This window comes from Neltuma alba, unplaced genomic scaffold (genome assembly GCF_004799145.2).
Source record: "Neltuma alba isolate B1F8T4 unplaced genomic scaffold, ASM479914v2 tig00013589_pilon, whole genome shotgun sequence".
Lineage (NCBI taxonomy): Eukaryota > Viridiplantae > Streptophyta > Magnoliopsida > Fabales > Fabaceae > Neltuma > Neltuma alba.
This window is the reverse complement of record NW_021637786.1, coordinates 136,800-163,295: the sequence shown is the minus strand read 5'-3', so window position 1 is coordinate 163,295 and position 26,496 is coordinate 136,800. Positions and strand designations below refer to the sequence as shown.

General features: G+C 37.3%; 5 protein-coding genes across 7 annotated transcripts; 2 read left to right on the top strand and 3 right to left on the bottom strand.

The window, feature by feature from the left end:
- Positions 1–3,245: 3,245 nt before the first annotated feature.
- LOC114738393 (probable WRKY transcription factor 70) lies at positions 3,246–5,519 on the top strand. Of its 2 annotated transcripts, none has more exons than XM_028926437.1 (3): positions 3,246–3,678; positions 4,089–4,190; positions 4,635–5,519. In XM_028926437.1, exons 1-3 carry the CDS (start codon positions 3,317–3,319, stop codon positions 5,128–5,130), a joined length of 960 nt encoding a protein of 319 aa, XP_028782270.1. In that variant the 5' UTR covers positions 3,246–3,316; the 3' UTR covers positions 5,131–5,519. The 2 variants fall into 2 exon arrangements, with proteins under 2 accessions (XP_028782270.1, XP_028782269.1); XM_028926436.1 differs by having other exon boundaries at positions 3,246–3,682; positions 4,090–4,190.
- Positions 5,520–7,502: 1,983 nt separating this feature from the next.
- Positions 7,503–9,829, bottom strand: LOC114738387 (WRKY transcription factor 55). The gene is made up of 3 exons (XM_028926428.1): positions 9,444–9,829; positions 8,737–8,868; positions 7,503–7,887 (listed from the first exon to the last, which is right to left on the bottom strand). Exons 1-3 carry the CDS (start codon positions 9,827–9,829, stop codon positions 7,503–7,505), a joined length of 903 nt encoding a protein of 300 aa, XP_028782261.1.
- A 1,459-nt stretch (positions 9,830–11,288) lies between these two features.
- On the bottom strand, positions 11,289–14,423 carry LOC114738415 (glycerol-3-phosphate dehydrogenase [NAD(+)] 2, chloroplastic). Of its 2 annotated transcripts, none has more exons than XM_028926468.1 (9): positions 14,008–14,423; positions 13,507–13,643; positions 13,316–13,421; positions 12,952–13,153; positions 12,770–12,857; positions 12,349–12,523; positions 11,941–12,090; positions 11,689–11,838; positions 11,289–11,573 (listed from the first exon to the last, which is right to left on the bottom strand). In XM_028926468.1, exons 1-9 carry the CDS (start codon positions 14,338–14,340, stop codon positions 11,559–11,561), a joined length of 1,356 nt encoding a protein of 451 aa, XP_028782301.1. In that variant the 5' UTR covers positions 14,341–14,423; the 3' UTR covers positions 11,289–11,558. The 2 variants fall into 2 exon arrangements, with proteins under 2 accessions (XP_028782301.1, XP_028782302.1); XM_028926469.1 differs by having other exon boundaries at positions 12,376–12,523.
- A 5,698-nt stretch (positions 14,424–20,121) lies between these two features.
- On the bottom strand, positions 20,122–21,571 carry LOC114738389 (uncharacterized). Its single transcript, XM_028926429.1, has one exon. It carries the CDS (start codon positions 21,154–21,156, stop codon positions 20,461–20,463), a length of 696 nt encoding a protein of 231 aa, XP_028782262.1. The 5' UTR covers positions 21,157–21,571; the 3' UTR covers positions 20,122–20,460.
- Positions 21,572–24,904: 3,333 nt separating this feature from the next.
- On the top strand, positions 24,905–26,496 carry LOC114738402 (probable chalcone--flavonone isomerase 3). Its single transcript, XM_028926452.1, has 5 exons — positions 24,905–25,298; positions 25,393–25,482; positions 25,603–25,758; positions 25,862–26,088; positions 26,170–26,496. Coding segments are annotated over exons 1-5 (636 nt in total). The 5' UTR covers positions 24,905–25,297; the 3' UTR covers positions 26,332–26,496.

Genomic DNA, 26,496 nt, shown 5'->3' with positions numbered 1-26,496 from the left:
AACTATTATAATTAAATATGAGAGATAAAGTGAATTAAAATTTTATATTTAAAACTAAATTAAAAATTAAACTAGTTTTTATATTAAAGAATAAAAGAAGCGTATATATGCGTATTCACGTGAAAAACATGTTGAATTTTCATAAGCGGTAAAAAGTTATCCAGACGCAGTCTTAAAAATAACACCAGAAAAGGAATAGAAAATAACACGGGGGTAAAACAAGTTGGAATTTCCCCCAAAATCTAATTCATCTGGACCAATAAAAGAAAGTCTATTGAGGTTATAATGTACTTCCTTCGTATACGCAGGGTCACATGGGGAGGGAGCTTTGACTGATTTAGAATTCCAATTTCAAAGTATTCGATGGTTGATTATTTATAATTCATGATATTAACGGTAGCGTACCATAAATAAGAAGTACTCTTCTTATTCTATTTATAGTACAAAAAGAAAATATTTTTTGGTCTTATTTATAAGACATTGAGAGAAATTTTTTGTATAGATCTACAATTTTACCTTTTATTTATTAGAGAAAATTTCAAAAAAGTGACTGTGAATTTCAAAATGACAAATCAGGAATTACTACAAAAATATGTTATTATTTGCTTTGTAAGTGTAGTTATTTTCTTTATAAGTGTAGTAATCAATATTGATTTGTCATTTTAAAATTCAACAGTCACTTTTTTGGGATTTTCTTTATTTATTATTGTGTTGATTTTGTTTATATAATGTATAATGTATATTAAATAGGGATAAAGTTAAAAAGTCATTAAAATTTAAACAAGAGTTAATGAAGTTTAAGGTTTTTTTTTTATCTGTATGAAATATACTGAAAGTGTCTTATAAATAGGATTAGACGAGTATTTTTAATAATTAACTTGCGGTAACTTTATTCACACACAAAAAAAAAAAAACTTACGGTAACTTTTTTCTTTTGGGACCGAAACTTTATTTTACCGACGCACCGGTATCTTAATGAATTGAATAATCATGCTAAGACGATGATGTCGCTTTATTAATGTTTTTTTTTTTACCTGATCACTTTATTAATGCTGCATGATATACTTTGCAAATTAAGAAATCTTTATCTTCTTGCTTTGGTTTTGTTGCCATCTTTTTCTTTCCTGCTTCTGGAGGCTTAACCTACAAATCGAAGTGGGTGGCGAGTAATAATGCATTTTTGACTACCCCTTCTGATTTCTACGAATTAATTAATTCTATTTCATGTTTATAATCAAGAGAGTAATAATAAAATCCGACTAATCTGTTTACCGCCATGAGATGAAAGGGTTATCAAATAGTCCATGGCCGTAAAAAAACTTGTCACAATGCTCGATTATATGATTACATCTCCCTCCGTTTTTTTTCAAAGGTTAAAGAAGTCAAATTACTATTATTTTCAACATTCAACATGAGAGTTATGTAACCAACCTAAACAAAATAATTAAGTCAATTGCTTATAGTAAACATGAGTTGATTTTTTAAAAATATCATTTTCATTAAAACCCTTTAATATATGTAATTGATAAGACTATTTTGGATGGCCAAAAATAACTTTAAAAAGTGAATTATAAATTTCAAATACAAAGTAAATTAAAGTTTTATATTTAAAACTAAATTCAATCATTAACAAACTTTTATGCTAGAGATTGGGATTAGTACTAATTAGCCCGATAAGTTTACTCTATACTAAGAATTTAATGAAATGAAAGTATTGATAACATAGGGATATAATATATACATATATATATATATGTATATATGTGTTTGTCTGTCGGTATATAAAAAGGACGTATAAAATCAGGTAATTGGTGACTATTCTTTTTTTTTTTTTTGACACAATGGTGAGAGGCACAGGATTTATGAAAGCCGCCTGCAATCTGCACTATTCAGACATGTGTCTCTTGTCTCTTCTTGTCTAAATTTTTTACTGTGCTTGCAATTAGATAAGTTGCACCAATAATATTTTTTATATTTTATATATTTAAACCCTATTAATTAAATGTCAAGAATCTAAGTAATAGTAGTTAACTACCCTATAAAAATTAAATAATTTAGTTGTTCATAAAAATGCATATTGATTTTATTACCAAAAAAAAATGCATATTGATTTTTCTTATAAAATACATATTTTCTAATCAATACGTTGAAATATGATTAAATAATATAACCTCCACATGGTTTTTATTTAAAAAAAACTGTGGTTTATACATTACATAATAATCTAATTATAAAAAAAATCCAAGAAAAATTATAAAAATGAAAGACAACAAAATAATCGAAGTCTTATGTGAGAATGAAAACCCTCCCCAAGTCTTTGGCAATTCCCATATTTGGGTGCTAGAAGAGTCGTAAATGCCCGGCAGTCAGAATTCAATATTCATAATTGTCTCCACTTATTAGGGTAAGGTTCGAACAGTTAGTGGTCATGCTTTGTCGGAAACTTGATAAGGAGAAAATGACAATTTGGAACCTTTCAGAGGGACGACGATAATTGATAGTCCTGAAATTTTAAAATACCAGTTACGGTAAAGGGTATTTACTGATTTCTTTAAAAAAATAATATCACGAATCAAATGTTGGCCCAAAAAAAATCACGAATCACATGCTCTTTTTCGGCCGACTGAATCAAATGCCCTTATTCTTCCATCAGAACTAAAGCTAATTTTGGAAATCAGAAACTTAATGAGCAAAACCACAAAATTTAATTGTAAAAGATTGACTATTGGTCGGGAAAAAAAACTTTCATCTAACTAAGTCCTGCATAATTTATAATTTCTGCTTTCATATACTTTTCTCAGCAAACTCTCATCTTCTAATAATCAAGCTGTGCAGGTCTTTCGCATCATCTAATTTAAAAAATATTCAGAATTTTAGTTGACATGGGATGTTTTCATCACCAACAAATGATTTTAATTAACATTTGCAAATCTATAGGTTTTTAACCACGATGATTATCTTCTGGTCAAAAAAAAAAAACCCACAATGATTATCCTCTAAGCCAAGGACAAAGTGCCATGAAAAAAGAGTGCGGGAAACGTCATCCTAGCATCACAGGGGCAACGTCATCGTAGATTTATAAGCTAAGTGATTTTTCTTCCTTCCCTCCTTTCACATCACCACTCCTTCCTCATATTTTCCACTCAGTTGTTTCTCTCCTGCATCTGTATCTTCTCCCACCCCCACCCCACCCCACCCCGTCCCCCAGCCAGCCGCTGCCCTATTTTCAAAAAGCCAAACCAACGGGGAAAAAAAAATCACGGACTCCGCCGAATAGTGAAAACAGAAAAAGTACCAAGCAGATACCTCACGGAAAATGAGTACTCTTTGCGCCGAACATGCCTCTGCAAACAAGGAGAGTATCATCAGAGAGCTCCTTGAGGGCAAGGAGTGCGCTTCCCAGCTCAAGCTTTTGTTTCAAAAGCCTTTTGGGCCTGACGGCACTCCTCCTGCCGAACAACTTGTCTCCAGAATTTTGAGATCCTTCACCCAAAGTATTTCTGATCTGACTTCCTCCGTAGCCGGAGGCGAGGTTGGTCAGATTTCGCCGATTTCCGGTCAGAGCGGGTCGCCCCTCGGAACTTCTTCCTGCAATGGGCGGAGGCCGGACGAATCCGGCCAGAGCAGGAAGATATCATCGCCGCCTGCAAAGGATCGGAGAGGTTGCTACAAGAGAAGGTATAAAATCTATCACCTGATGATCTATTCTGACTCTCGTATTTCTTCACTCCCTCCGTCGAAGAAACTTGTTCTGTGAGCGATTTCGCTTACTTGTTACTTTCATGATTTGGGGCATGTACGGACACGTACGGACTAGGCCCAAGTTGTTATGGTCAAAGCTATTCGTTATGATGAAAAAGATTGAAGCTTTGAGGTTGGCCGCCGGGCTTTGATTGATATAAATATGTAAACGGGGTGAATTCCTGTGTGTTAATTTTGATTAGTGTCTGAGTATTTCGAGATTCAGATTCAAGTAGGGGGTTTCTGCGATGAAAGGTCATGAGAGCTAGTCAATAGATTCTGACCTGTGGTTCTGTCATATATGTTGCTACATGGAATAACATGCATGGATCCCTAAATTGTTGCAGGAAGACAGCAGATACTTGGACCAAAATCTCCCACACTATTGAGGATGAGCATGCGTGGAGAAAGTATGGACAGAAGGAAATCCTTAATTCTAGATTCCCAAGGTCTTCTATACTCTCCTAATTTCTATTCCTTTCATATCGCGCAAGTTAAATATTACTGCCGATATGATGTATGTATAGAAATCGCACCGATAGTACTTTCCCCGCCCTCCGTCTTTTCGCTTCTATTTTTGGACAAGAAAGATATATTTCCCGCAGGGTGATCTTTGTATCTATGCTGAGAAATATCATTATCAAGATATTTGGGATTTTGCTGGTGAAAAACTTGTCTATCTTTCTGATTCATACTGAAGTAGAAACTCAGCTACGTCCTGGACTGTAAGCTTTGCAGAACTTACTGATCCTGGTTCATTTAGACCTAGGCGCCGATGGAAACATAAATCTTAGGGGTCATATATAACATGTTATGCTCATAGTGCTATGAAATTATATCCATTTCATATCTTGAGTTCACATTTCATATATTTTTATTCATTTGACTCGCAGGAGTTACTTTAGGTGCACTCGGAAGCACGATCAAGGTTGTAAGGCAATCAAACAGGTTCAGCGAATACAGGAGAATCCAGAAAAGTTCCTAACAACGTACATTGGATCTCACACGTGCAAAGACATCCTCAGGGCTCCCCAAATGGTCACAGATTATGGTAATTTGGAATCATTTCTGGTGCCGCCCGAATCTAGTAAGGCTCCAATAATAAACGATGATCAAAAGGTGCACGGTCGTCCTTTGATCAGCTCATCATCATCGACCCCAGCCATAAAGCAGGAATATCCCAAGGAGGACACGCCACTGAGTGAAATAACGGATAATTTGGAGCCTAATTTTTGGTCAGATTTGAAGGACTTTGAGCTTCCGGAGCCGTTGAAGATGTCGACTGAACATAATGCAGATACTGTGTATTCATGTAGTGGGGGCACTATGGATTTTGGAGTGGATCAACCTGTTGGATTTGGCACTCATCCTCATCTCCACTTTGATTGAAGTCACCACCACCAGCCTTCTGCAGCTTCCTAGCTATATGGGTTTGACGCTGATTTAGTCTTTTATTGGGTTTGCGTTTAATTTTTCTAAGTCCCTTCCATAAATTGTGAAAATAGATTTTAGGTGTTTTCTCACCAAGCTCAAGCCTCTTTGAATAAAAATTCTTGTATATAAGTGCATAGTTTTTGTATCTCAACATTTAGCACCGAGTAATTAGAAAAACTTCCACGTAGTATATGATTATTGAAAATTTTGATGGCAAACGGTGGAATAACTTACCTTAAATCTGATGCTTTCAAGAAGAGTAGATAAAACATAACTAAATGACCATTTGCTATCAAATTTTCAATAGAGATATAGTATATCAAAGGTATTCATTTCGATTGAAAGATGTGTCATGTGAGACGTGGTTGAGTTATAGAATACATTCACTTAACAGTGGATGAAGTTGATACTGGTGGGACTTGGGAGGTTGCATGAATGAAGAGTGTGTTACATGTATGTGTATGTGTGTGGAAGCTGTTTGAACATGTATGTGTAAATCAATGAGGCTCAACTGTGTGTGATATATATATAATTTGCAAGTGCCTTAATCTGTAGATGGTGGAAGTAATATGAAGGGAGGTGATGAAGATGGTGACGGGGGAGGCAGGAAAACTAAGGGGAACCATAAAAGGCTGCAGGATAGGCTTGTGACTTCGAACTTTATTGAGTGATTGGAGTGAGTGGGGCCATTGTGTGCCCACAAAAGTGGAGACCTATCTTTCAACTTCTTGTACATATATAGGCGTATTTGTGCTGGGCAACTGATGATCTGTAGCCTTGTTGCTTAGCGAAATACGTCTTTTTCACAGGCATGAAATATCGTTCTGGCCTACTCATAATTGCCTCTTCGCCACGAAATATGACGCCGAGATTTTTGTGCTCTCCAAATTCAGCACACACGTGTGCCGCACTTCCTTAGTACTACTCTATAAATCACATGCTGCATAATAGTAGATGATACCTAGGGTTTCTTGATGTTTTTCCTTAAACCCTAACTAACGCTAGGCCTAAGGTAAGCGAACTGTATATACGCGTGAGAATCGATCGGGATATGCTTTCTCTAGGTGAGGAAAGAAGAAAGACATTAATGTGACGGAACCAGAGAGACTTAACGCTTTGTATGAAGATTAAATGGAACATGATTGCTTTTCGATTCGGGAAAATAGGCTTTAATTAATTAGTACGGTGATAAGGCAAGTAAATTATTTTTCTTTGCCTCCAAAGTTTGGTGTGGACCCAACAAAAGCAGAGGGGGAAAAGCCACGGAAACGCGACCATGATGGTGGGTTTAATCGACATAGTAATCCATGATTACATGAAGGGGACAAATCTCAGGAAAAGAAATCAACATCGCATCTTCACCCTGGCCATGACACGTTGCATTAAAGTATGAAATGAAAAATTTGAAATAGGGTTAAAAACAAGATTAAGCTCACTGATTGCTTAATAATCTGGGCTGTGCATAATAACAGACGAATTATTTTCGGAGACGCGAGGCCGGGCCACCTTTTTTTTTTTTTTTGGGTTATCATGTCATCGTCTCCTCTGTCATAAAAGAGATGCCCAGCCAATCACTCACCCAGGTTTTGACACAAGCTTTGTTCAAATAGAATCTCGATTATATCATTAATTAATATTCTTCAGTGAAGAACATCTCAACAAATTGCTAGATTACATGTTGTTCTATATTCAACACCCACGGGGGTTAACACAATTGGCTGTTTTTTTAAGATTGCAAAGTCAACTCTGCTCAACTACTGCTATTATTGTTGTAGATTAAATTTGGCTTATAGCTGGTTGTTTCCCTTATTTTGATGCCTCTCGAGAAAAATAAAGTATTACTCACTTACTTTTTAAATTAATGTTACAAATGGACTGTCGTTTCTCAGGATTCTGAGAAACGAAAAATATCCAACCAAATAAAACGCGTACGCGTATGCTTTGTCATGTTTATCTTTATCAGAGCTCACGTCGTACTCCGCGATAGTGAAACTTTCAAGACAATAACAGGGACAGCCACTATTGCTTCTTCTTTTTTCTTTTTTCTTTTCTTCTTTTTTTGGGGGGTTGGGGGGGGGGGAGAATATGAAGAAAAGTAAAGCAATTATTATGACCTTCAAATTACAAACATCACGTACATGCCCCAGAAGAAAAAACAAAAGGTTAAGATAGGAAGTTACTTTTCTCTCTAATTAATCTCTATCTCTCTAAACATTCGTCAATAAATTATTTGCCTGCCATATCGCTATGTATGGCACCTACCATTACTCCTTAAAAAATGAAACTGATTACGCCTTTTTTTCAGTTAAATTAATTAATAATATTGTTCAACTTTTCAGTAGAATTATTAAACATGCATCAGCTATATCTGCCCCCATATAATCAGTACTATTACCATATCTTGAAGTGGAGGGGCCTCCGCAGGCGGCACCGGGGCAGAGGCCGAGGAGGGGCGGTGGGAACCACTGGGAAACTGAAGTTGAAGATGAAGACAAGTGAGGGGAAAGGGCAGTAGTAGTGTTGAAGTGGGGTGAGATATCAGCAAAAAGGTATGGAGCTGGAACTGATGAAGATGGAGCTGTGGAGGACATAACGCAGGTGTGACTGCCTCGGTATGTTACTGAGAATGTGGTAGGGTTGTCATCCTGTCGCTGCACTTGCTTCTTCGCAGGACATTTATATAATTTCTGGTGGGTGCACCTGTAATAACTCCTGAAAAAAAAAAAAACTGCAAGCTAAGTGAGTCTAATTCATTATATTGTTTAAATTATTAATAATTTGATTTGTGATTTAATTTTGTTTCATGCTCGCCGTTAAATTTTATTAATATATATAGCTAATGATTATGCAAATATTAGTTAATATATTAAACACGCATGCACACATGACATCAAATTAAAATTTGAATGACTACATGCATAGTAATTTTAGGGCACTAATCGTAGTTTGTTTATGTTTCAGAATGACATTCGAAAATTTAACATACAGAGATTTAAAAAATATCAAATCAATAGTTTTTTCGGTTGTAGAACCCTATTTACGAAACTTTGGCCTATATATAATTAAGAAACGGACTAAAAATAATAAAACCAAAAGGACCCACGTAAATTAATGAAGGAATCTTAAATATGTGAGGAATGTTTAGAGTAATTAAATTCTGGGAAGATTAATGGGTTAATTTTTGTGGCCACTGCTGAATTTCACTTCACAACAACGAATTATTAACGGGAAGAAATGTGAAGAGACATATCTATCATGAAAAATGAAGAGAAATTAACATGATTGGACGAATGTGCGCATAGATATGAAAAAAAAAAGAACCTTGAGCTCTGTTTTGAATTGAATCTGTCAACCTATATATTAAGATATAATCAATCACACGGATTCAGATAATTTATTTTATAGTGTATCTGTACTAACATCACAAAAGTTGATAATTACTCAAGACCATTCAATGATATATAAGCTAATCAAGTATGCGCATGTGGTCAATTTGAGCGTTTGAATTGCTAATTACTGGCAAGATGAGGCATATGAGGATGATATATTATGATTATGAACCTTGGGTTCTTAGAGCCAAATATCACTTTCTGGCCATATTTTCGCCAAGTGAAACCATCCTCTGGTGGAATCTGTGTGTCCCCAAACCTAGGCGCAGGTGCCATCACTGTCTTCGTCGCCGAGTCACTTTTCCTGCCATTGCTTTAACACACAAATAACCATTAGGCCAGTAATGACCTTAAATTAAAGTAAATATAGCTTGAATGTGCTACTCATTAATGGGGTCACCACACACACACATATATAGTTGCTGCATATAAATTTATGTACAGCAAAAGCCAATATATGATTAGATATGCGTGCCTTCTTACCTAGTTCCTAATTAAGAAAGCTCCGTGAAAATTCTATCCAAATATTTTAGTCTGTGCACTTTCGGTTCCACAGCAATAATCTAGTACGGATTATGCTAAAGTAATGTCAGGGCAAAGCCCAAAAGCACATCCCACTAGTACTTTGTTCCTTTGTTCCCCTTCTTAATTTTTGGGGATGAGAACGAGGTGCAAGCCATCATCTAAAAGAACTTCCAATCATGGGGGACGTAAAAGAGAAGACGGCTCTATGACGCCTTTAATTCTCAATGAGGTAAGATTTATTAAGGCAATACGTATAGCTTGTTAGTTTCAATCACCAACACAAATATATACTATAAATTCAGCAAATTAAATTAATCAAAATTAAGTCAGTTATACGAGTAAAGTTTTATACACCTCTTTGGCAGTCGCATTCGAGCTGTTCGTGGTTGTCGCTGCACTTGATCGTGAATGGACTGATCCATTGGTTGTGCATAGCTGGTAGATCTGATTGGGCACTCCGGCATGAAATTAGAAGTTGCAGGCATCCGATCAGGCTGGCGTGCTTGACCAAAGGAAGAAGAAGATGGCGTTGGGTGTTGGGAACACAGTCGTAGGCTTTCTTTTGCCGCCGAAAACGTCTTCACTATCTCATCAATGGACGTGAATAGTACTTTAGGTTGGCTAGCCAAGCTGGAAAAATTTGATTCCAGGTTTCTAGCTAATTCACAAGCACGGTATATCAAACAACCAGTGGCCTCTTCCATGGTTTCTGAGTCTTTCTGCTTTCTGGGGTTTGCCATATGATATGCACCGGGCAAATCATAAAAGGTGCGGCGTGGTGGGTAAATTTCTGGGTAAGCTTCTAGGTTGGTGCTTTTGTGCTAGACCCTGTGAGAAAAAAAAATTAAGGTTCTATGTAAATATATATATATATCCTTTTACACGGTTCATAAATATAAAACGGGGAAGGGGGAACGTGGAAACGAAGACTCAGTCATGACCTTGGCTAGCTTCTTGGAATTTCAAACTTAGTTTTTTCTATGGGTTTTGAGGGGGACCTCTTGCCCCATTGATACCGTTTCTCTTTGGGACCCCCTCCCTTGGATTTGACGAATTTTCTGTTTGAAGCTATGACCAAGACCCCGTTTTACCCCTACTAATATTTATTCTCAAGAGTTTGAACGCATGTCCCTTTAATTGACCAGAGAATCACTTTACCCGCAACTAATAATTTCTTAATTATATTCGCTAGCTGTTTGAGTAGTTAAGCTGATACTGCTCAGATGAAAACTAACCGGACAACATATGGCCAATCCAACCTTCGTTGTAAACTTATAATCTTGATCACGCTCGCGTGTGAGATATTATAATCAGTAGATTGTGCACATTTCAAAATCAGATGGCTTTCGAAATGATGAGACTTCGTATATATACAGTGCAATCCTAGGATGAGGCGCGCTGAAGAATTCGAACCCATCCGGGCTTAGTCTTGTGCAAAATCAATTCCTGATGGAGTATACACCAGTTATGTATATTTCTGTCATTATGTGTGCATGTGAAGTTATGTGAAAATACTTTCCTTTTGCTTTCTATCAACTCAGAGATTAGGGTAAGTGGCGAGAGCTAACTAAAGTCCACAACATCAAACTGTAACACTAACCAGAGACGAGTCTCATGAATGAGATAAAAGGATTTGGTGGCTGTGCTGACGGCCATGAAGAGCGCAGTTTTAACATATATATATATATATATATATATATATATATTAAAAAAAACTTACTAACTGTATGATAACTCCAACATGTATTCCATTTTATATGAGGCTAAAAATTAGAAAAGAAAAATTCATGCACCGATCCTTCCTTACCGGTTAATTGTTAATTCCAGGTCTTTTCAAGGGGTCCACGCTTTTCAAAACAACCTCGACTCCTTTCCTTTGAATGGTATTCTTGCGCGAAGGGCCACAAGTTAAGGGAAAGTCCTTCAATGACTTTTCCTTTCCTCATGTGAAGAGGCTAGGGTTTTCTTTCTTTTGAATGTCATGTCTTCGGTTTCTGACATTTCTCTTACAACATGGCAAATCGAAGTTTCCATTTTTATTGTAGCTGACTGGCTAGGGTTAGCTTTAAGTTATAACTTGAATGGTTCAGTTCATTTAAGGCTTTGTGATCAGCGTTTTACAGTATCGTGATAATGCTATGGCAAAACTTCCATCCCGTAACTACCGCTAACCTCGTCAATTCAAAATGATAGTCGTGGTGGCAAATAAGTATTCCATGAGTTAAGTCGCTGGGTTTCAATTTTCATATAGTCTATATTTCTTAAATTCCATGAATTGTACGGGATGACTCCCATTTTTGCAAAATTGTCCTCACCAAAGCTTCTGCACCAGAAGCACAATGGCGAAGGAAAAAAAATAATTATATCCAAGAGGCAGCAGTGAAAGAATGGCCCAAATAAAATGCAGCAGCAGTTAAAAGGTAGCTGGTAGGTAAGGACGTGCCTATGTAATGCGCAGCTGAGGGAGTTTCATACTTCTTCCACCTACAAAGAAAATTGTCTTCCGATTAAATTCGCAAACTCACTATAAGACGAGCAAATAATAACTGAGCATAAAGCATTGTTGCCTTTTCTTCTGAAAGGAGGGTGGGAATATAACCTGAGGAAGGCTCATCAGCTCGAAAACGGCTTTTTTTGGAGTAAGTTCACTGTCAATGATGCGTGCCACTGCGGTCAAAACTGGCAATTTCACATTATATTTCTGCGCCAAAGCAATCACAGCTCCTGCCGTAGACACACCCTCTGCTACCTTCACACAGAAAGCATATGTATTTTACTTCAATTGTCCCATTCTACCATATATAAAAGCTATGAGCTGACAACCTGGCACAGCTAGGGCCTGCTGAGATACCTGATTCATGGAATTCAGTATATTCTCAAGTTTCTCCCCAGATCCAAGACGCACACCAACTGTTCTGTTTCTTGAAAGATTTACAAAGCACGTAAGCATTATGTCTCCAGTTCCAGATAGCCCTGTTATCGTTGTTGGCTTTGCACCCATCTTCAGAAGACAATTAGAGTAAACAGAAGACATTATTGATTTGCAGAAGCCTCAGAGGCAACATATGCTACAAGGACACTAAGGATCATCAACAGTATATATCCACATCCCAGATAAACTATGATGACTATATTGCCATCAATCCATTCACGGGACAGTCACTAGAATATGCAAATGAAAACAAACGATTTACTCGGACATTCTATACAGCATTACTAGGGAAAGAAGAGAGGTGAAAGTTACAGATAAGTACAGAACTGATATCGCAGGTAGAAATCTGATCACCTTTGTTGCAAGCCATCGTATCTCTGAACAGCCTTGTGCAACAAGAGCAGCCATTGAGTTATTGCCTAGATTCATACCTTCCACAATACCTGCGGCTATTGCAAGCACATTCTTAAGTGCACCTGCGATTTCAACTCCTGTAACATCACTGGAGTTAAAAGAGATTACACACTGAACATGAGCACCCTAATTAAAATATACAAAAGCCAGGGAATCTTAGGAAGCCAAGATAGAATGAACCAGGAAGGTAATACATTATACATTAATTGAGAACGGAAACAGAGTTGGTTAGCGAAGCATTAGATGCTCAAATATCCAACTCGTGACAGACTGGTTCAGGCATTTTGCATATGAAATGATTTAATATGATGAACCTAGTGAAGATCATCTCTACCTTGATGTACTTATTCTTAGTTGACTTGACGATAGCAATTGCTGAACTGCATTTGCCAATTTTTTGTCTTTGGATGCAACCACCATAGCTGTTATTTCAAAATGTAGGAAAACAACCCAATATCAATTATTTTGTCACCTCAAAAAGAAGAGAATTGAAAGTACGAGATCCACCAGCTTAACCTGTGGGAAGCTTATTCATCAATTCTAAAGCAAAGGAAGGCCCTGATAGTGCAACAAAAGGTTGGCGAGGATTCTTTAATGCTTGAGGAATAATTTGAGACATCATCCTCAGAGTGTTCAGCTCCAGGCCTTTACTAAGAGATATAAATGGCAAGCCTGGATCAACAAAATCTGCAACACTCTCGAGAAAGGATGAGCTGAACTGCAATAGTAGAGATAAGATTCAGATTTCAGACAATCGCTTCTGTTGTGAATGTCAAATGCACGATTGAATCAATGCATCTTATTTCACTAAAAGAAAGACATAATAAAACACCAGTAACTAATACTAGTAGACTAGTGCAGTCCAAAAAATCTGGATGACCTGAACAGGCACAGCATGAAGGCAGTAATCGGCATCAACCAAAGCATCTTTTGCATCAGTTGTTGCAACAACATTTTCTGGAAGCTTGTGTTCAGGGAAGTATTTGCTTCAAGAAGACAATCACTTAAGAGAAATGGCAGATAATATTAATAGACCATAAGGTGAATTACGCGGCTGACAAAAGAGTTTACCAATTGAAGTGCCTCTCATTAACAGATAAGCAAACTTGAGGGTCCCGCACAAGCATCTTGACTTCCAGTTGAGCCTTCTTATTAGCAACATGTGCAGCCATTGCCGTCCCAAATGATCCCCCTCCTAGTACAGCCACCTGTGGTACGAGTGGGTTTCAAAATGCCCCGGCAAAGGGATTAAATATCGCGAGTGTAATATCCAAAATGTACATGCAAGAAACTTACAAATGGAAAGGCCAGCTCGAACAAAAAGCAAGCGCTCTATGGATACAGGACGGAACATTTTGAATGCATGGGTTAACAAATGATCATGCCACAAGATAAATAACCGAAAACAGCGAATGAAAAAAATGAAAATGAAGTTATCGACAATATTAGTGTTGTCATAATAAGTTCTCAGAAACCAGGGAAAGAACATACTCAATTGCTCAGAAGCAGTAAAGAGACTGAAAATATCAAATTAAAAGAAATAAGGAAAAAAAGGAGAATGACAAAGCAAACCTTGTTTGTCCGTTCAAGTACGTCAGTCTTGACCTTGGAGCGCCAAGACCTGGACCACCGGACTAGCTTCTCCCAGGCCAGCCTAACGGCTCGCCGGCGGTCGCGCGTCGTGTCTGGGTCGGATTCAGTATCGAGGCCAGTGTCTTGGGGTCTTCGTGAAGAAGAGGGAGAAGACATTCCAGCACAAGAAGAACGATTGGTATCAGGAGGACGACGACTGTGAGACGTGGATTTTAGGGGAAAAGTCTGAAACTTTAGATTACTGGGATAACATGGACGTGACTTTAGAGCGATGGGCGGATTCACAGCTGACGGCTCCAACACAGTCGCCATTGCCAAAACTCGGGAATCAGAAGCGCAGTACGAGGAGTTCAGGAGCGGGGTAAGGGCCACTCAGAGGTACGGAGTCGGATTGCCCCGAACGAATTTTTTAAAGATAATGATAAAAAGGAATATATCCTTTACCTGACTTCGAATTTGAGGAGGGAAATCTGAAGCAAGCATGTGGATTTTTGTTTTGGCGGAAAGTCTTCGTATCCTTGTTGTTTTGTCATTCAGTACTCAAAATTGGACCGATTTTAGATTCTGTTTAATGAAATAATAGGTAAAAATGACTTTCTTTGCTGGAAAAAAAATGAAAGTTAATTCCTCTTTTTTATCCTCCCTTCCTTCCTTCTACGTTCCAAAGTTTTTTATCTTAGAAAAATAGCAAATAAAAACCCCATAATATATGAAATTGTGATTTGAGACCCTCAATTTAAAAAATAGAAAATAAAGACTCTGTCCCATATTGTAAATATAAAATCTTAGTGAAATGTCTGAAATGCCTCTCAGCCAAATGATAAGTTCACTTTAGCAAATGATAACTTCAATAGATCACTTAATTGAAGGTATGCCAAATGATAAGTTGACTATGAAAAATGACAAGTTCATTTTAGCGAATGACAATTTCAGTAAACTAAATCACAACTTGATTAAAAGACATTTTAGATATTTCACTAAGATTTCATATTTATAATATAAAACTAGGTTTTATTTGTCATTTTTCAAATTGAGAGTCACAAATCATAATTTCACATATTGGGAGTCTTTATTTGCTATTTTTTCTTTTTTAGTTTGGTACATTAAACATTAAATAATCCACGCATATTAAGAATATAAGGTAAATTGGTTATTTATAAAGAAAGTTGATTTTCTTGAACTACTTTTCTTTTTAATAATTAATAATTGATCTTGTAGTCTTATGAGAATAACTTGGTTTGAAAAAGATACCAAGAATGAAAGAGACAAGAAAATGGGTTAATATTTATAACTAAAATAAACTCTTCTTGACTTGTATATTCAAAACCGGAGAGAATATTTTTATTCAAAATAATCTTGCATGTGAAAATTTGTATAAACAATCTATATCCATTATAAAAATATATATATATATATATATATATATATAAAAAGGGAGACTTGCACTATTTAAAAGTTATAGAAAGTACAGGAAGATTTATCACGAGTCTTAACAGAAAGACATTCTGTTTTTAAAATCAATGACCAAAACACGCCAACCATGTTTGGGCAGAGGGCTGTTGTCAATAAAACGCGGTTTTGGTGGGCTTTTTGTTTCGAGCATAGGATCTGATTGAATGGGAATTTTTTGACCTGACTGATTGAATTGAATTGAATTGTGAGCCACACTAATTATTTCTTGTGGACTCCATGGTAGTATTTCAATATTTATCACACGCATGCGTCGCCTTCTATCATACTGTCATGTAAACTGTATTTATTTATTAATGTGAATCCGTGCCTACTGAGTCAGCTTATGGAACATACCCAAGTACCCAACGGTAAGATTTCACATTAATACCTTTTGCGCGTTCACACTTCAAACACAGTTCTCGCCTAGACATCACCAATAATTTTTCATGACAGTTAGTAACTTGAAAAAGCGGCGCTATCAGTGATTGAAAAATAATGTGAATTGTTATAAATTTGACAGTACGTATTCAATTGATTGGTTGAGATGTTGATATGTACTCATTTCTGGGGCGTGTGCTCGCTTGAAATGTTGTGCTCAAACCGGGACAAAACCTAAAAAGACAGAAAAGAACACAGCAAATTCAACTAAAGAAACCTGAAATCGGTTTGAGATTTCATAGGACGTGACAACATTTTTTAAAGAGAGAAAAATCTGTCTACTCTAAAACATCTGGAATTAGTTCACTGGAACAAACTGGTCTGAAGTAGCCGTGGAAAGCTACTAAATGATTTGAGTACAAGATATGTTTGGCCTCAGCAGTTCATGAATTGACAAGTCAGTATATTAACATCATATTGCTTAAGGGGTTTTAGGATGAACATTTGAACTCCTTCCTCCAAACACTGTTTCATCAGCACAACAATTAAGGATTAAGGAGTGGATGAGAAAGAAAAACCTAAACCTAACATCCCTAGCGAGAAACAGATATTAGTTAAATAAGAATTTTGGGAATTACTTGCTAATCCGGGTCGGCACATTCTCAGATGACATGATGACCACAGGAACTTCCTTCACGATAGACAATTCCTTCATGCACCTTGATAGAGAAGATTCGGAAATGTGGCGGGAAAAAAACTGAAACTGATTGAAAATGCTCTTTATATCTACCTTGATCTTCTTGAGTAATCGTAGCCTGTCATCCCAGGCATACAATAGTTTGTGATAATCAAATTAACTTTGGATCTCTAAAAACAATCATATCAAACATGTCAGTGAAAATTTAAGTTTTGTGGGGTTTGTAAAGAGAAGACTCTGCTTCAAATAGTTACTCATAGTTCCCTTCTTGATGTGTGCTATCAGTTCAAGAATTCCAATGCCCTTGCCCCTTTTTCTGCTTGTCACTAATCTAGTACCATTCACTCTTGACGCATTTACAATGGTACCTTTGCAAGAAGAGTTCTTCAGAAGCTTCTCGACAAGTTTGCGATCAACGAGATTGTCATCAACCTCTAAGACATGAGGAGTGGGGCCATTTTCCGTCATCCAATTCGAAAAGCTGGAAGAAGAAGTTGAGCCCAATATCTTAGTGGTCATGCTCTCCCAACTGACCTCCATCCTACGTTTCTTTAATGAGTAAGAAAAGTAGTCCGGTAAAGCAAAGCAGACTGCGATAGGATTAATAAGGAGTACAAGGACGATGAGAAGGATGACACGCTTCGCTGACAAAGACCTGCTAAGAAGAGAGAAATAAGGACCAAGTGGACCGTCACAAGAAGTGCATGAAGGTTTCATGCATGGCCTTGTATACCTGGAGAGTAAATGCAGATGGAAATCCCACTCGACGAATTTTAGGAAAAATCAAAATCACAGACATTTTCGTGACCCATTTTGAGACCATCTGCAAATTCTATTCCCAACAAAATCTTATACTCCCTATCATGTCTTGCTATCTCGTTGTTAGTTTCTTTCTTCTTTGTCTCCACCAGATATTTCTCTATCCCGCCCCCTTTTAAGCCAATCTGCTTGTTGAATGGCTATTTGTTGATATTCCTTTTCCCTCAGAACAAAATGGTTTACATAAAATCTCAGAAAACACAGGTTTTTACCTTTTCCTATGGTGAGAGAGGTTTGGGAGATTGAGGTTTTCTTGTCTGCATTCTTACTATCTTGCGTCGTTTAAAATGGTTAATAATTGACAAAGATTTTTGTACGGCTACTAATCCCAATCTACGGTTGTTGGTGTTATTGGAAAGATGGCTTGCAATAGATAATTTTATTAATTGGTCTGGATCATATTGTAGAAACAGTTATTAGTCTCCCAAATACTACCCCGGTTCTTAATATAAGACTCTGTTTGATTTTTATTTTGGTCCTAAATATAAGACCTCAAACCACTTTGTTTATCATATTTATATATTTTTTTTCCAAGATAATCCTTCTAATAATAGTAATTATAGCCAATACATTTAATTAGTACAGATATTTTAGGAAAAACATTATATATTTACTACAAATAACTAACTTAACTTCTTTTCTTAATCTCTTCAAATTAGTCAACTAGCTCTTATAATTAGGACCGGAGATGGTATTACAATTAAGAAAGCATATTGCCAAAGAGTAAGGGATTTATGCAGGTGGTGGATCGAGATTCATTCGCAACAAAAAACAAAAACAAAAAAATAATTCAATCTTTTGATGCCGAGCTGGGAATGTGGAGGAAGAAATGGACGAGCAGGTAAAGAGGCAAGAGGAATCTTAAAAGGATGAGGATGAGTATGACGACGTGTTCGTTCGGCATCACTTAGATATACATTTATAAATACCTCTTATATATATAAAACAAAATTCTTCTCATATATTTATCTCTTGTTTTATAAATTATGATTGAAAAACTATTTATAAATTATTTTAAATAGATTTGTAAAGGTTCTGTTTAAAATCAAAATTGAAATCACTTATAAGTAAATTTCATATAAATCAAAGTAAAACTCTTCCTATATACTTATATGTCATACCCTGAGAATCCGATCTCTGTTGCCTCTCTGGACAGAAACTTTTTTAACTAGCTTCTCTGGACAGAATCTGAAGATACGTCAACCTTACAAAACGAGTGAAGTCTCTCTCCCTCTCCCCTCCTCTTTATATACCGCTCCAATTCTAAATATATGATTATTATACACACTAGTATAAGAATCTTATATTTAGAATCAAAGAGTATGTATTACACTAGTTTTTATCTTTAATATAAGAACTAATAGACTAATTTGAGTAGATTAAAAAAATTAATTAATTTATAATGAATACATGTTATTTTTCCTAAAATACATTTGTTAGTCAAGTTTATTATTTAAAACTATTATTACTACAAAGCTATCTTGAAGAAAAAAATAAATAACTAGAAGAAACAAGATAGATTAAGATTTTATATTTAAAATCAAAATAAACATCAAAATTAATTCTTATATTAAGTACTAGAAATAGTATGACGTAAGATTAAAGTTTGAAAGTTTGGGAAGACCGGAAGATTGATTTTTAAACATTATATTTGAAAATACTCTATACAGGACAGAATGGAGCAGAGCAGAACGTGGATACCGCGACAGGAGTATAGTATTAACGAATTTGAAAACCCTGCAAAATTAACGAAACAATGAAAATGAATCGAACAAACACAATGAATTGGGGGACGATTTTTAAAAAACACGTTTTGCTCTACGCCACCCACCTCGTTTAATTCCACTGCCATCCCCATCCCCACTCACGGGGACTGTTATTTCAATGACTTGAACAGATGTTGAAAACATTTGTATCTAATCCTCAGAATCATAATATCAATATATTCCTCCGGTCCTTAATATAGGACCCAATTTTGAGTTGTTTTAGTCCTAAATATAAGATCCATTTCTCATATTTATCATTTTTCTCTAAATTACCTTTATGGATACTCCATCAACCATAATCAAGTAGAAGAGGGAGATAGGGTATTAAGAAAGATAATTATGGTATTTTAGGAAAAATGTGTCACTTTTCTTATAATTAACTAACTTACCTAACTTCCTTAATTAATCAAATTAGTTAAATGGATCTTATATTAAGGATCGGAGAGTATTATTTATTTTCAATTAAAATTTATTTTGTTAAATCATTTCTGGATGGTATGGCTTCCATTTCAATAATTCGTATTCTGAGTAATTTTATGAGCCTCTTCAAAACAAAAAAGTTGTGCAGCCATTGCAGCCCGTGGGTGCAATATAATGCTTCTCCGGGCCTTCAGGCGAAGATCAACGAACGTAAGTGGAGGAGGAAGGGAAGCAAGCGGATTTGTCTGAATCACACGACAACGTTTATAAGCAAAAGCGCTCATAATAAGTCGACCGACTTCTGATAGTGGCCATAACTTGTGACTCTGGCCAACAAAAAATAAGGCTGCAGCTTTGAGTTTGGTTTCCCTTCTCACAATCCGGAGGTTGAAATTGAATTAAATATTAGTAAGTGGTGGTCTATTATTTCAAAAATTACCACTACCTGACCTCTCATTAATTAAAAAACTTATCTTTCTCATCCTTATCATCAATTATTTAGATTCCTGTAGACTTGTTTAAGTTTCACAAATGTATACACGTCACTTTTGCCAAAGAATATTCTCTTAAATAATGAGTGTATTCCAAACTAATGGTTCTGCGTAATTTTCACTTAATAAAAGTAGCCTGTAGTGCCACAAAAGTCATTGAGTGGGAGCTACATCTTTCATTGGGTTTGAATACAATATTACTTCGCTATATAGTTTTTAAAAAAATTAACAACAAATACTTACATCCATAAAAACATAGAAATCGGCAGCTATTAATATTAGTGATCAAGTGCACAATTCACCTGAATTGACTGTATACAACCATTTAACAAACTTGGCCTTCGAGGTGCAATACTGATCATCTTCAGAATCTGTACACTTTTTCAAGTCAATTGCAGAATCCGAACCATCAGGGTCCCTGGCCCTGCAAGAGCCAACAATTCTTGAGCTGCGATTCAGCGGTTTCCCTGAAACTCTTTACTCGGACTAAGCAGAAATGGGTGCAAAACGGACTCATTCCAGGACCCGCTTTGACCCGACTCGTCTTCAGCAAGTAACAGATGGGCCCGGCTCCCACCCCTCTCCCCTGAACCACAACCCCCCACGCCTTCGTCGTCCTCCCCTTTCCTTCTCCCCCTTCATCCCCTAATTCTTCCACCAATATTACCCCTTCCGGCAATGGCGTCTCCCCCGTTTCCCATTTTTCCACCACCCCCGCCCAATCATCCGCCATTGCCCTCTGATCTGTCTTAAGGGCCGTCGTTTCACCAGCGTTTGACTTCTTTGGATACACCTGTACTAACAGGGGCGCTTCTTTTAAATTCTTCACGATCTCCACCACCGAATTTTTCATCCACTCATCTAGTCTTTCGTGAGCATCAACGGCGTCGTTTCTGCGGTGCTTTTCTTTCCCCCCTCCTTCGTACTTCCAAATCGGTTCCAAACTCGCCGAGGTGGCCGAGATCCTCCCCTTCCGTATCCCTCTTGAGCGGTTCTGATGACTGATCACCACCAACTGTTCACTACACCGATTCTTGATCTTCCATTTCCCCACGCGATCCCCAATAAAGCTGTTGTTCCCTATCCCGATTGTAGCCGATGCCATCCGCTGCAAAAACGAGTCTTTTTGGGGTCTTAACTGACAAGAGACGGGCAAAAAAATCGACCTGTGTTATCCGTGAGGAGGAGAAAGTGAATAGGAAGGAGCAGGCCGGAGGAGGATATAGCAGAGAAAGGAGGTGGGTATTATAATGATATGAAGCTTTAAATTCAAGATGGAAGGGGACTCCTCCTTTCCGTTGTCACGGTCACGGAGAGCGCTATATGGTAATAAAGAGAGTTGGAGCTTCAAACTCACATTTCTAACGTTTCTGGGATTTGTGAAAGCTGCTTCAACTCCCAATAACAGAATCCCTTTGCTTTAGGAGAGAGGGGCTTTGTTTCTCTGCGATCGAACCTACTTGGTTACGGTGCGAGCCTTTAAGGACTGGGTATTGATCCGCAGTAGTGTGAAAATTTTGAAGGCAAAGAGAACCGTAGATCCTCGGTTGGGAATAATTTTACGCGGCAATAATGAAATGGAAAGCGGGTATTGGTGGAGTAAAAGAAGAAGCGGAAGATTGAATGCATGCGATAATGAGGGAGGGGTGGGTGTGACGTAAAGAACCGAAGACGAAGTTGGGGCAGGTTGGCGGGCGGGGCCGATGTGGGGAGGCACGTGGATTCCCGCGACAAGCGCATGCATTTGGAACGCAGACGTACAGGGGCGTTCGCTCCGAGTAAAGCTTTGGCCAATAGAATTGAAGAGCCATGACACGTTGGACCCGTGGATCACCACGTCAACACTTTTGCAGGGGGATTGATGCCAGCACATTGACACATCAGATTGAGCTCCATGTCATTGTACGTTAACACACGGTCCTTTTTTTTTTTTTTTGGTGAAGAAACACACGGTCCAATTTAATACCCTCTTTTTTGCCATGACGTCACAATTTGACTGGCATTAAATGTTATGTGTGACTCTGACGGTACAAAATCCATCGCTGATCGTTTACCCCCCCACTTGTGCTTCTAATTCTGACCGTTCATGGATCCGGACTAAGATTGCACGTGTTCGGAAGAATCTGGCCATTCCAGGACCTTTTCTTGTTTTTGTTTTAAAAATGAGAGTGCTGCAAAAATGCTCGGCTGATTATGATTTTTTTTTAATATATACAAGAAGAGTTTAGGTGAATTTGATTTAAAGATAATTAGGACTTCAGGAAGGAAAAAAGATAATTAGAACAATATGAGAACATCGAATACAAAAAAGAGAAAAGATTACTCTGTAGTTTATAATATTGAGAAATTTAATTTAGAATGCATGTAATAAATAAAATTATTAGCAGATAAACACGATGCAAATTGAAATCTTGATAAGAACATATTTTTTACATACAATAGATGTGAGTGCAAAAAAAAAGTGTTACTAAAAAATTATAGAAATATTTCTGTGATGGACCAATAATAAAGACCAGGTTTAGTAAAAAAAGTTAGTCTCTCATAATGTGATAAATTAATATTTAAATTCTCACTAGGAAATATACACATATTTAGTGCTTGATGGTGTTTGAACTAAGATTTTTGTTTTTAGTAGAAGGATGCCAATGCATGGAAAAAAATTTGTGATGGGCTATGATCCGGCTTCAGTTTTAGGGGACAGGTAATAACTTAAGCCCATGGGCAGACAAAATATTGTTAAAGAATGAGAGTGAAGAAGAGCCCAAACTGCTAAAGGACAGCAACTATAGGGGAAACGGGCCCAAAAGAAATGCCTGACTGCAACTCCACCTGAAGTTGAAGCAATTCAGCACCGCGTTTAGAGGGTGTTTGGCAACTCTTAAAAGTGCTTCTCAGAATCACTTTTCTGCAAAATGAGACAAACTACTCAATAGATTTACTTCGTAAATCCTAAAAGTACTTCTAAAATCATGATTTGGTTTCTATCCAAATACTCTCTAAGATTGAGAATTGGGACGAGAATCAGATGATTTAAGCGGACCCTAGACTCGGAAGCAGCGTATTTTGACCAAAAAAGCAAAAGACTCGGAAGCAGCGTAGCAGACTTCGACTTGGAACCTTGGACTGGATTTCAAATTTGTTAGTTCTTATAAAACAATTGCGACGCGACTGGTCTCTGGCCTGTTTTGACCCAAAAAAAAAAAGGAAGGTTCGAGACCGACCCCCAAAATGTATATCTGCCTACAAACGTCATATTTTATGTTGTATTTGACACGGTATTTTCACCAGCTTGGTGGGTTACTAGCACGTTGGACTCCCCGGGGACTGCGGTGAAGAAGCATAAAAATGATAATAAGCCCAGAGGATGCAGCTCACATTCTCAACAGACGAGTATTTGAATTTTGAACATCGCTATTAATATTAATACGAATGTGTCGTTTGCCGGCAATTTATAACTTCTCCCTCCGGTCCTGTATATATATGAACTTCACTTTTTGAAGAGAAGTTTGATCCAAAATATAGATTTTATTTTTGAACTTGTCTTAACACCTTTTTTTATTTTATTTTGCCCTCAGTTAAATGTATTTAGTACTTCTTCTCTTTTATTAATATTACCCTTATATATTTTCTTTCATCATTTTTTCATTTATTGATTCTCTCATTTAATCTCTTAATAAATAAAGGCAAATTTGAAAAAAAATATATTTATGATATATTTATTATTTTTAACTAATTTTAATGACTAGTTCGTTAAACGTGATTCAGTTATTTAAGAGTTATATATAGGACTGAAGGGAGTATTTTCACACCTTCATCTATATATACTTCTCTAATCCTATTTATAAAGCAGTGAAAGAAAATATTTCTTATCCTATTTATAGGGTATTAAAAGAAATTTTTTATATAGATATACAATTTTACTTTTTATTTATTATTGTGTTAACTTTGTTTACATGAGATATAATATATATTAAATAGAAATAAAGTTAAAAACTTATTAAATTTTAAATGACAACTAATAAAATTTAAAAATTTAAATATATATCTCTCCCCTCCCCCCAACCCAACAATGAGTTCTCATACCCACAACTCACGAGAGGCAGGTGATATTGTACTTTTGTTGTTGTTTGAGTTTTTCACACATGAGTCCATTCCATATAATGTGGAAACAGTCAATTTCCTGTTTTGTTTTTTAAAACTGCCACGTGAATCGTTTTGGGAAATCTAAACCAGACTTGGATTTTCTTTAAATCTTTTTATCAATTGCAAATTTAACTTCTGTTGTTTTTTTTCCCCATCTCTCCTTCGGTCTTGTTAGCTGGTAGTCTTGTTAGCTTCGGGTATTAGGCACGTGCTTGTGAGTTGTTACTTTCATTTCGTGCGACAAAATTGTCAGCAACCCAGTTTTGACTCCGACCCACGTCACGGAAAATGACGCTTTTGAAGACCCTGGAGGAATATTGGTGATAATTAATGTTTTTATTTTAAGATGGTTATACTCGCATATATATTTTTTTAAATAATCAAAGGCACGCATACAAAAATCGAAAATAACCAAAATCTAAGCATGGAAAAATCAAAGTTGGGGCATTGAAAAAACATTATAGTTGCTTGCTGAAAAAAAAGAAAAGGATGGGCATATTGGTCAACGCAGTAAAATTAATTTCCACCGATGACTGGGTCCTTGCTTAAAATACCTTTTTTGTATGCGAGGAAATTGTTGGCATTAAAAAGATCGAAGCGAGTGTGTTTATGGGTAGAGATGAGTAGGTAGAAGGAAGGAGGGGAGAGCTCGTGCCAGTGCCACCAAACCCGGCAGTGGCGGGGGAAAGCATGCAGAATTTGGAGCACAACTAAATTGAAGTCAGCAATCATCCGCTATTCATTCTCAATTTTTGGATATGTATTTGAAACGTGATTAGGTGGCGGAAGCACACATACAAGGCAACAAAAGATCCAAGTCGTGACTAGTAATAATGAATGGAGGATGTGGTAATTAAGAGAAAGGTGGGCACAGCAGAATGGAATTTATGGGGGGACGGTGGGAAATGATAATCTCACGGCCTCACCAACTTCCCTTCCCTACCTACCTCCTCTGGGCCTTTTGATTTGAGGAGGCACCATTGAGCCGTCTCCTGCGCCTGCCTTATCAACTCCCCCTTCTTCCTTCCTTCTTGTTTCTGTTGCCCCTCACATATCCCCTCTCAACCTTTCTCTTTCTCCCCCAATCGCCTGCAACCACAACCAGTAAGGCTACTCTTCCTCCCCCTCTCTCTGTCTTTCTCTTCCTTTTGCTTGCTTGCTTACTTACGTGTAACCTTTTTGTGACTTTCAATTGCAGTGGCTGCTCAAACTGAAACGGTGATGGTCGATGAAATCTCTTATCCTTCCAAGATCACTACTGCCAAGCCCCTTTCTCTTCTCGGTCATGGTCAGTTTCACTTTTAGTTTTAATCCCCGATTTCGTTTTCTTCTTCGGATTTTGTATCACTGTTCTCGCAGGTCAACGTTTCCTATTCCGACCCTAGATTGATTTCTTTGTTCTGACCAGGGATTACGGACATGGAGATTCACTTCCTCCAAGTCAAGTTCTACTCCATTGGGGTCTATTTCGAGCCCGAAATAGTGAATCACTTGCAGCAGTGGAAGGGGAAAACCGCCAAGGAGCTGGAAGACAGCGATGATTTCTTCGCTACTCTCATCTCTGGTACGTAACACACAATCCTAATCATGTATTGGTCTCTGTACGGAAAGCTTCCACATCTGGTAAAACGAAATTGAAACAAACTTGTGTCATTCTGTCGGTGCAGCCCCGGTGGAGAAATTTATCAGAATAGTGGTGATCAAGGAGATCAAGGGTTCCCAGTATGGAACCCAGATAGAGACGGCCGTGAGAGATCGATTGGCAGCAGAGGACAAGTACGAGGAGGAGGAGGAAGAAGCTTTGGAAAAAGTTGTGGAGTTTTTCCAGTCCAAGTACTTCAAGAAACACTCGGTCATCACATATTATTTCCCAGCAAATTCTCCGACGGCTGAGGTAAGTAAATTTGAGGAACAAGTAAACAGTGGGTTGCCAAAATGGATGGCCCTTTTCTAATTTGCAAAGGGTTGTGTGCAGATTGTGGTGTCCTTGGAGGGGAAGGAAGACTCCAAGTTCGTGGTGGAGAATGCTAATGTGGTGGATGCGATCAAGAGGTGGTACTTGGGTGGCTCAAGCGGTGTGTCCCCGTCAACCACCACATGCCTGGCCACCACTTTTTCTGCCGAGTTGTCCAAGTGAAGCCTGATTTTTGCGGCAGCATGTACTCAATCATACTTTCTCCGCCATTTCTGTCTTTCTAATGCCTCCTTTCCACTGCAATTAAGAATAATGTTAATCTTATGACGCTTCCTTGAGTTTTGTTGGCTTCTTGAATGGTTGGTGAAGCACCAGAGCATTATATGC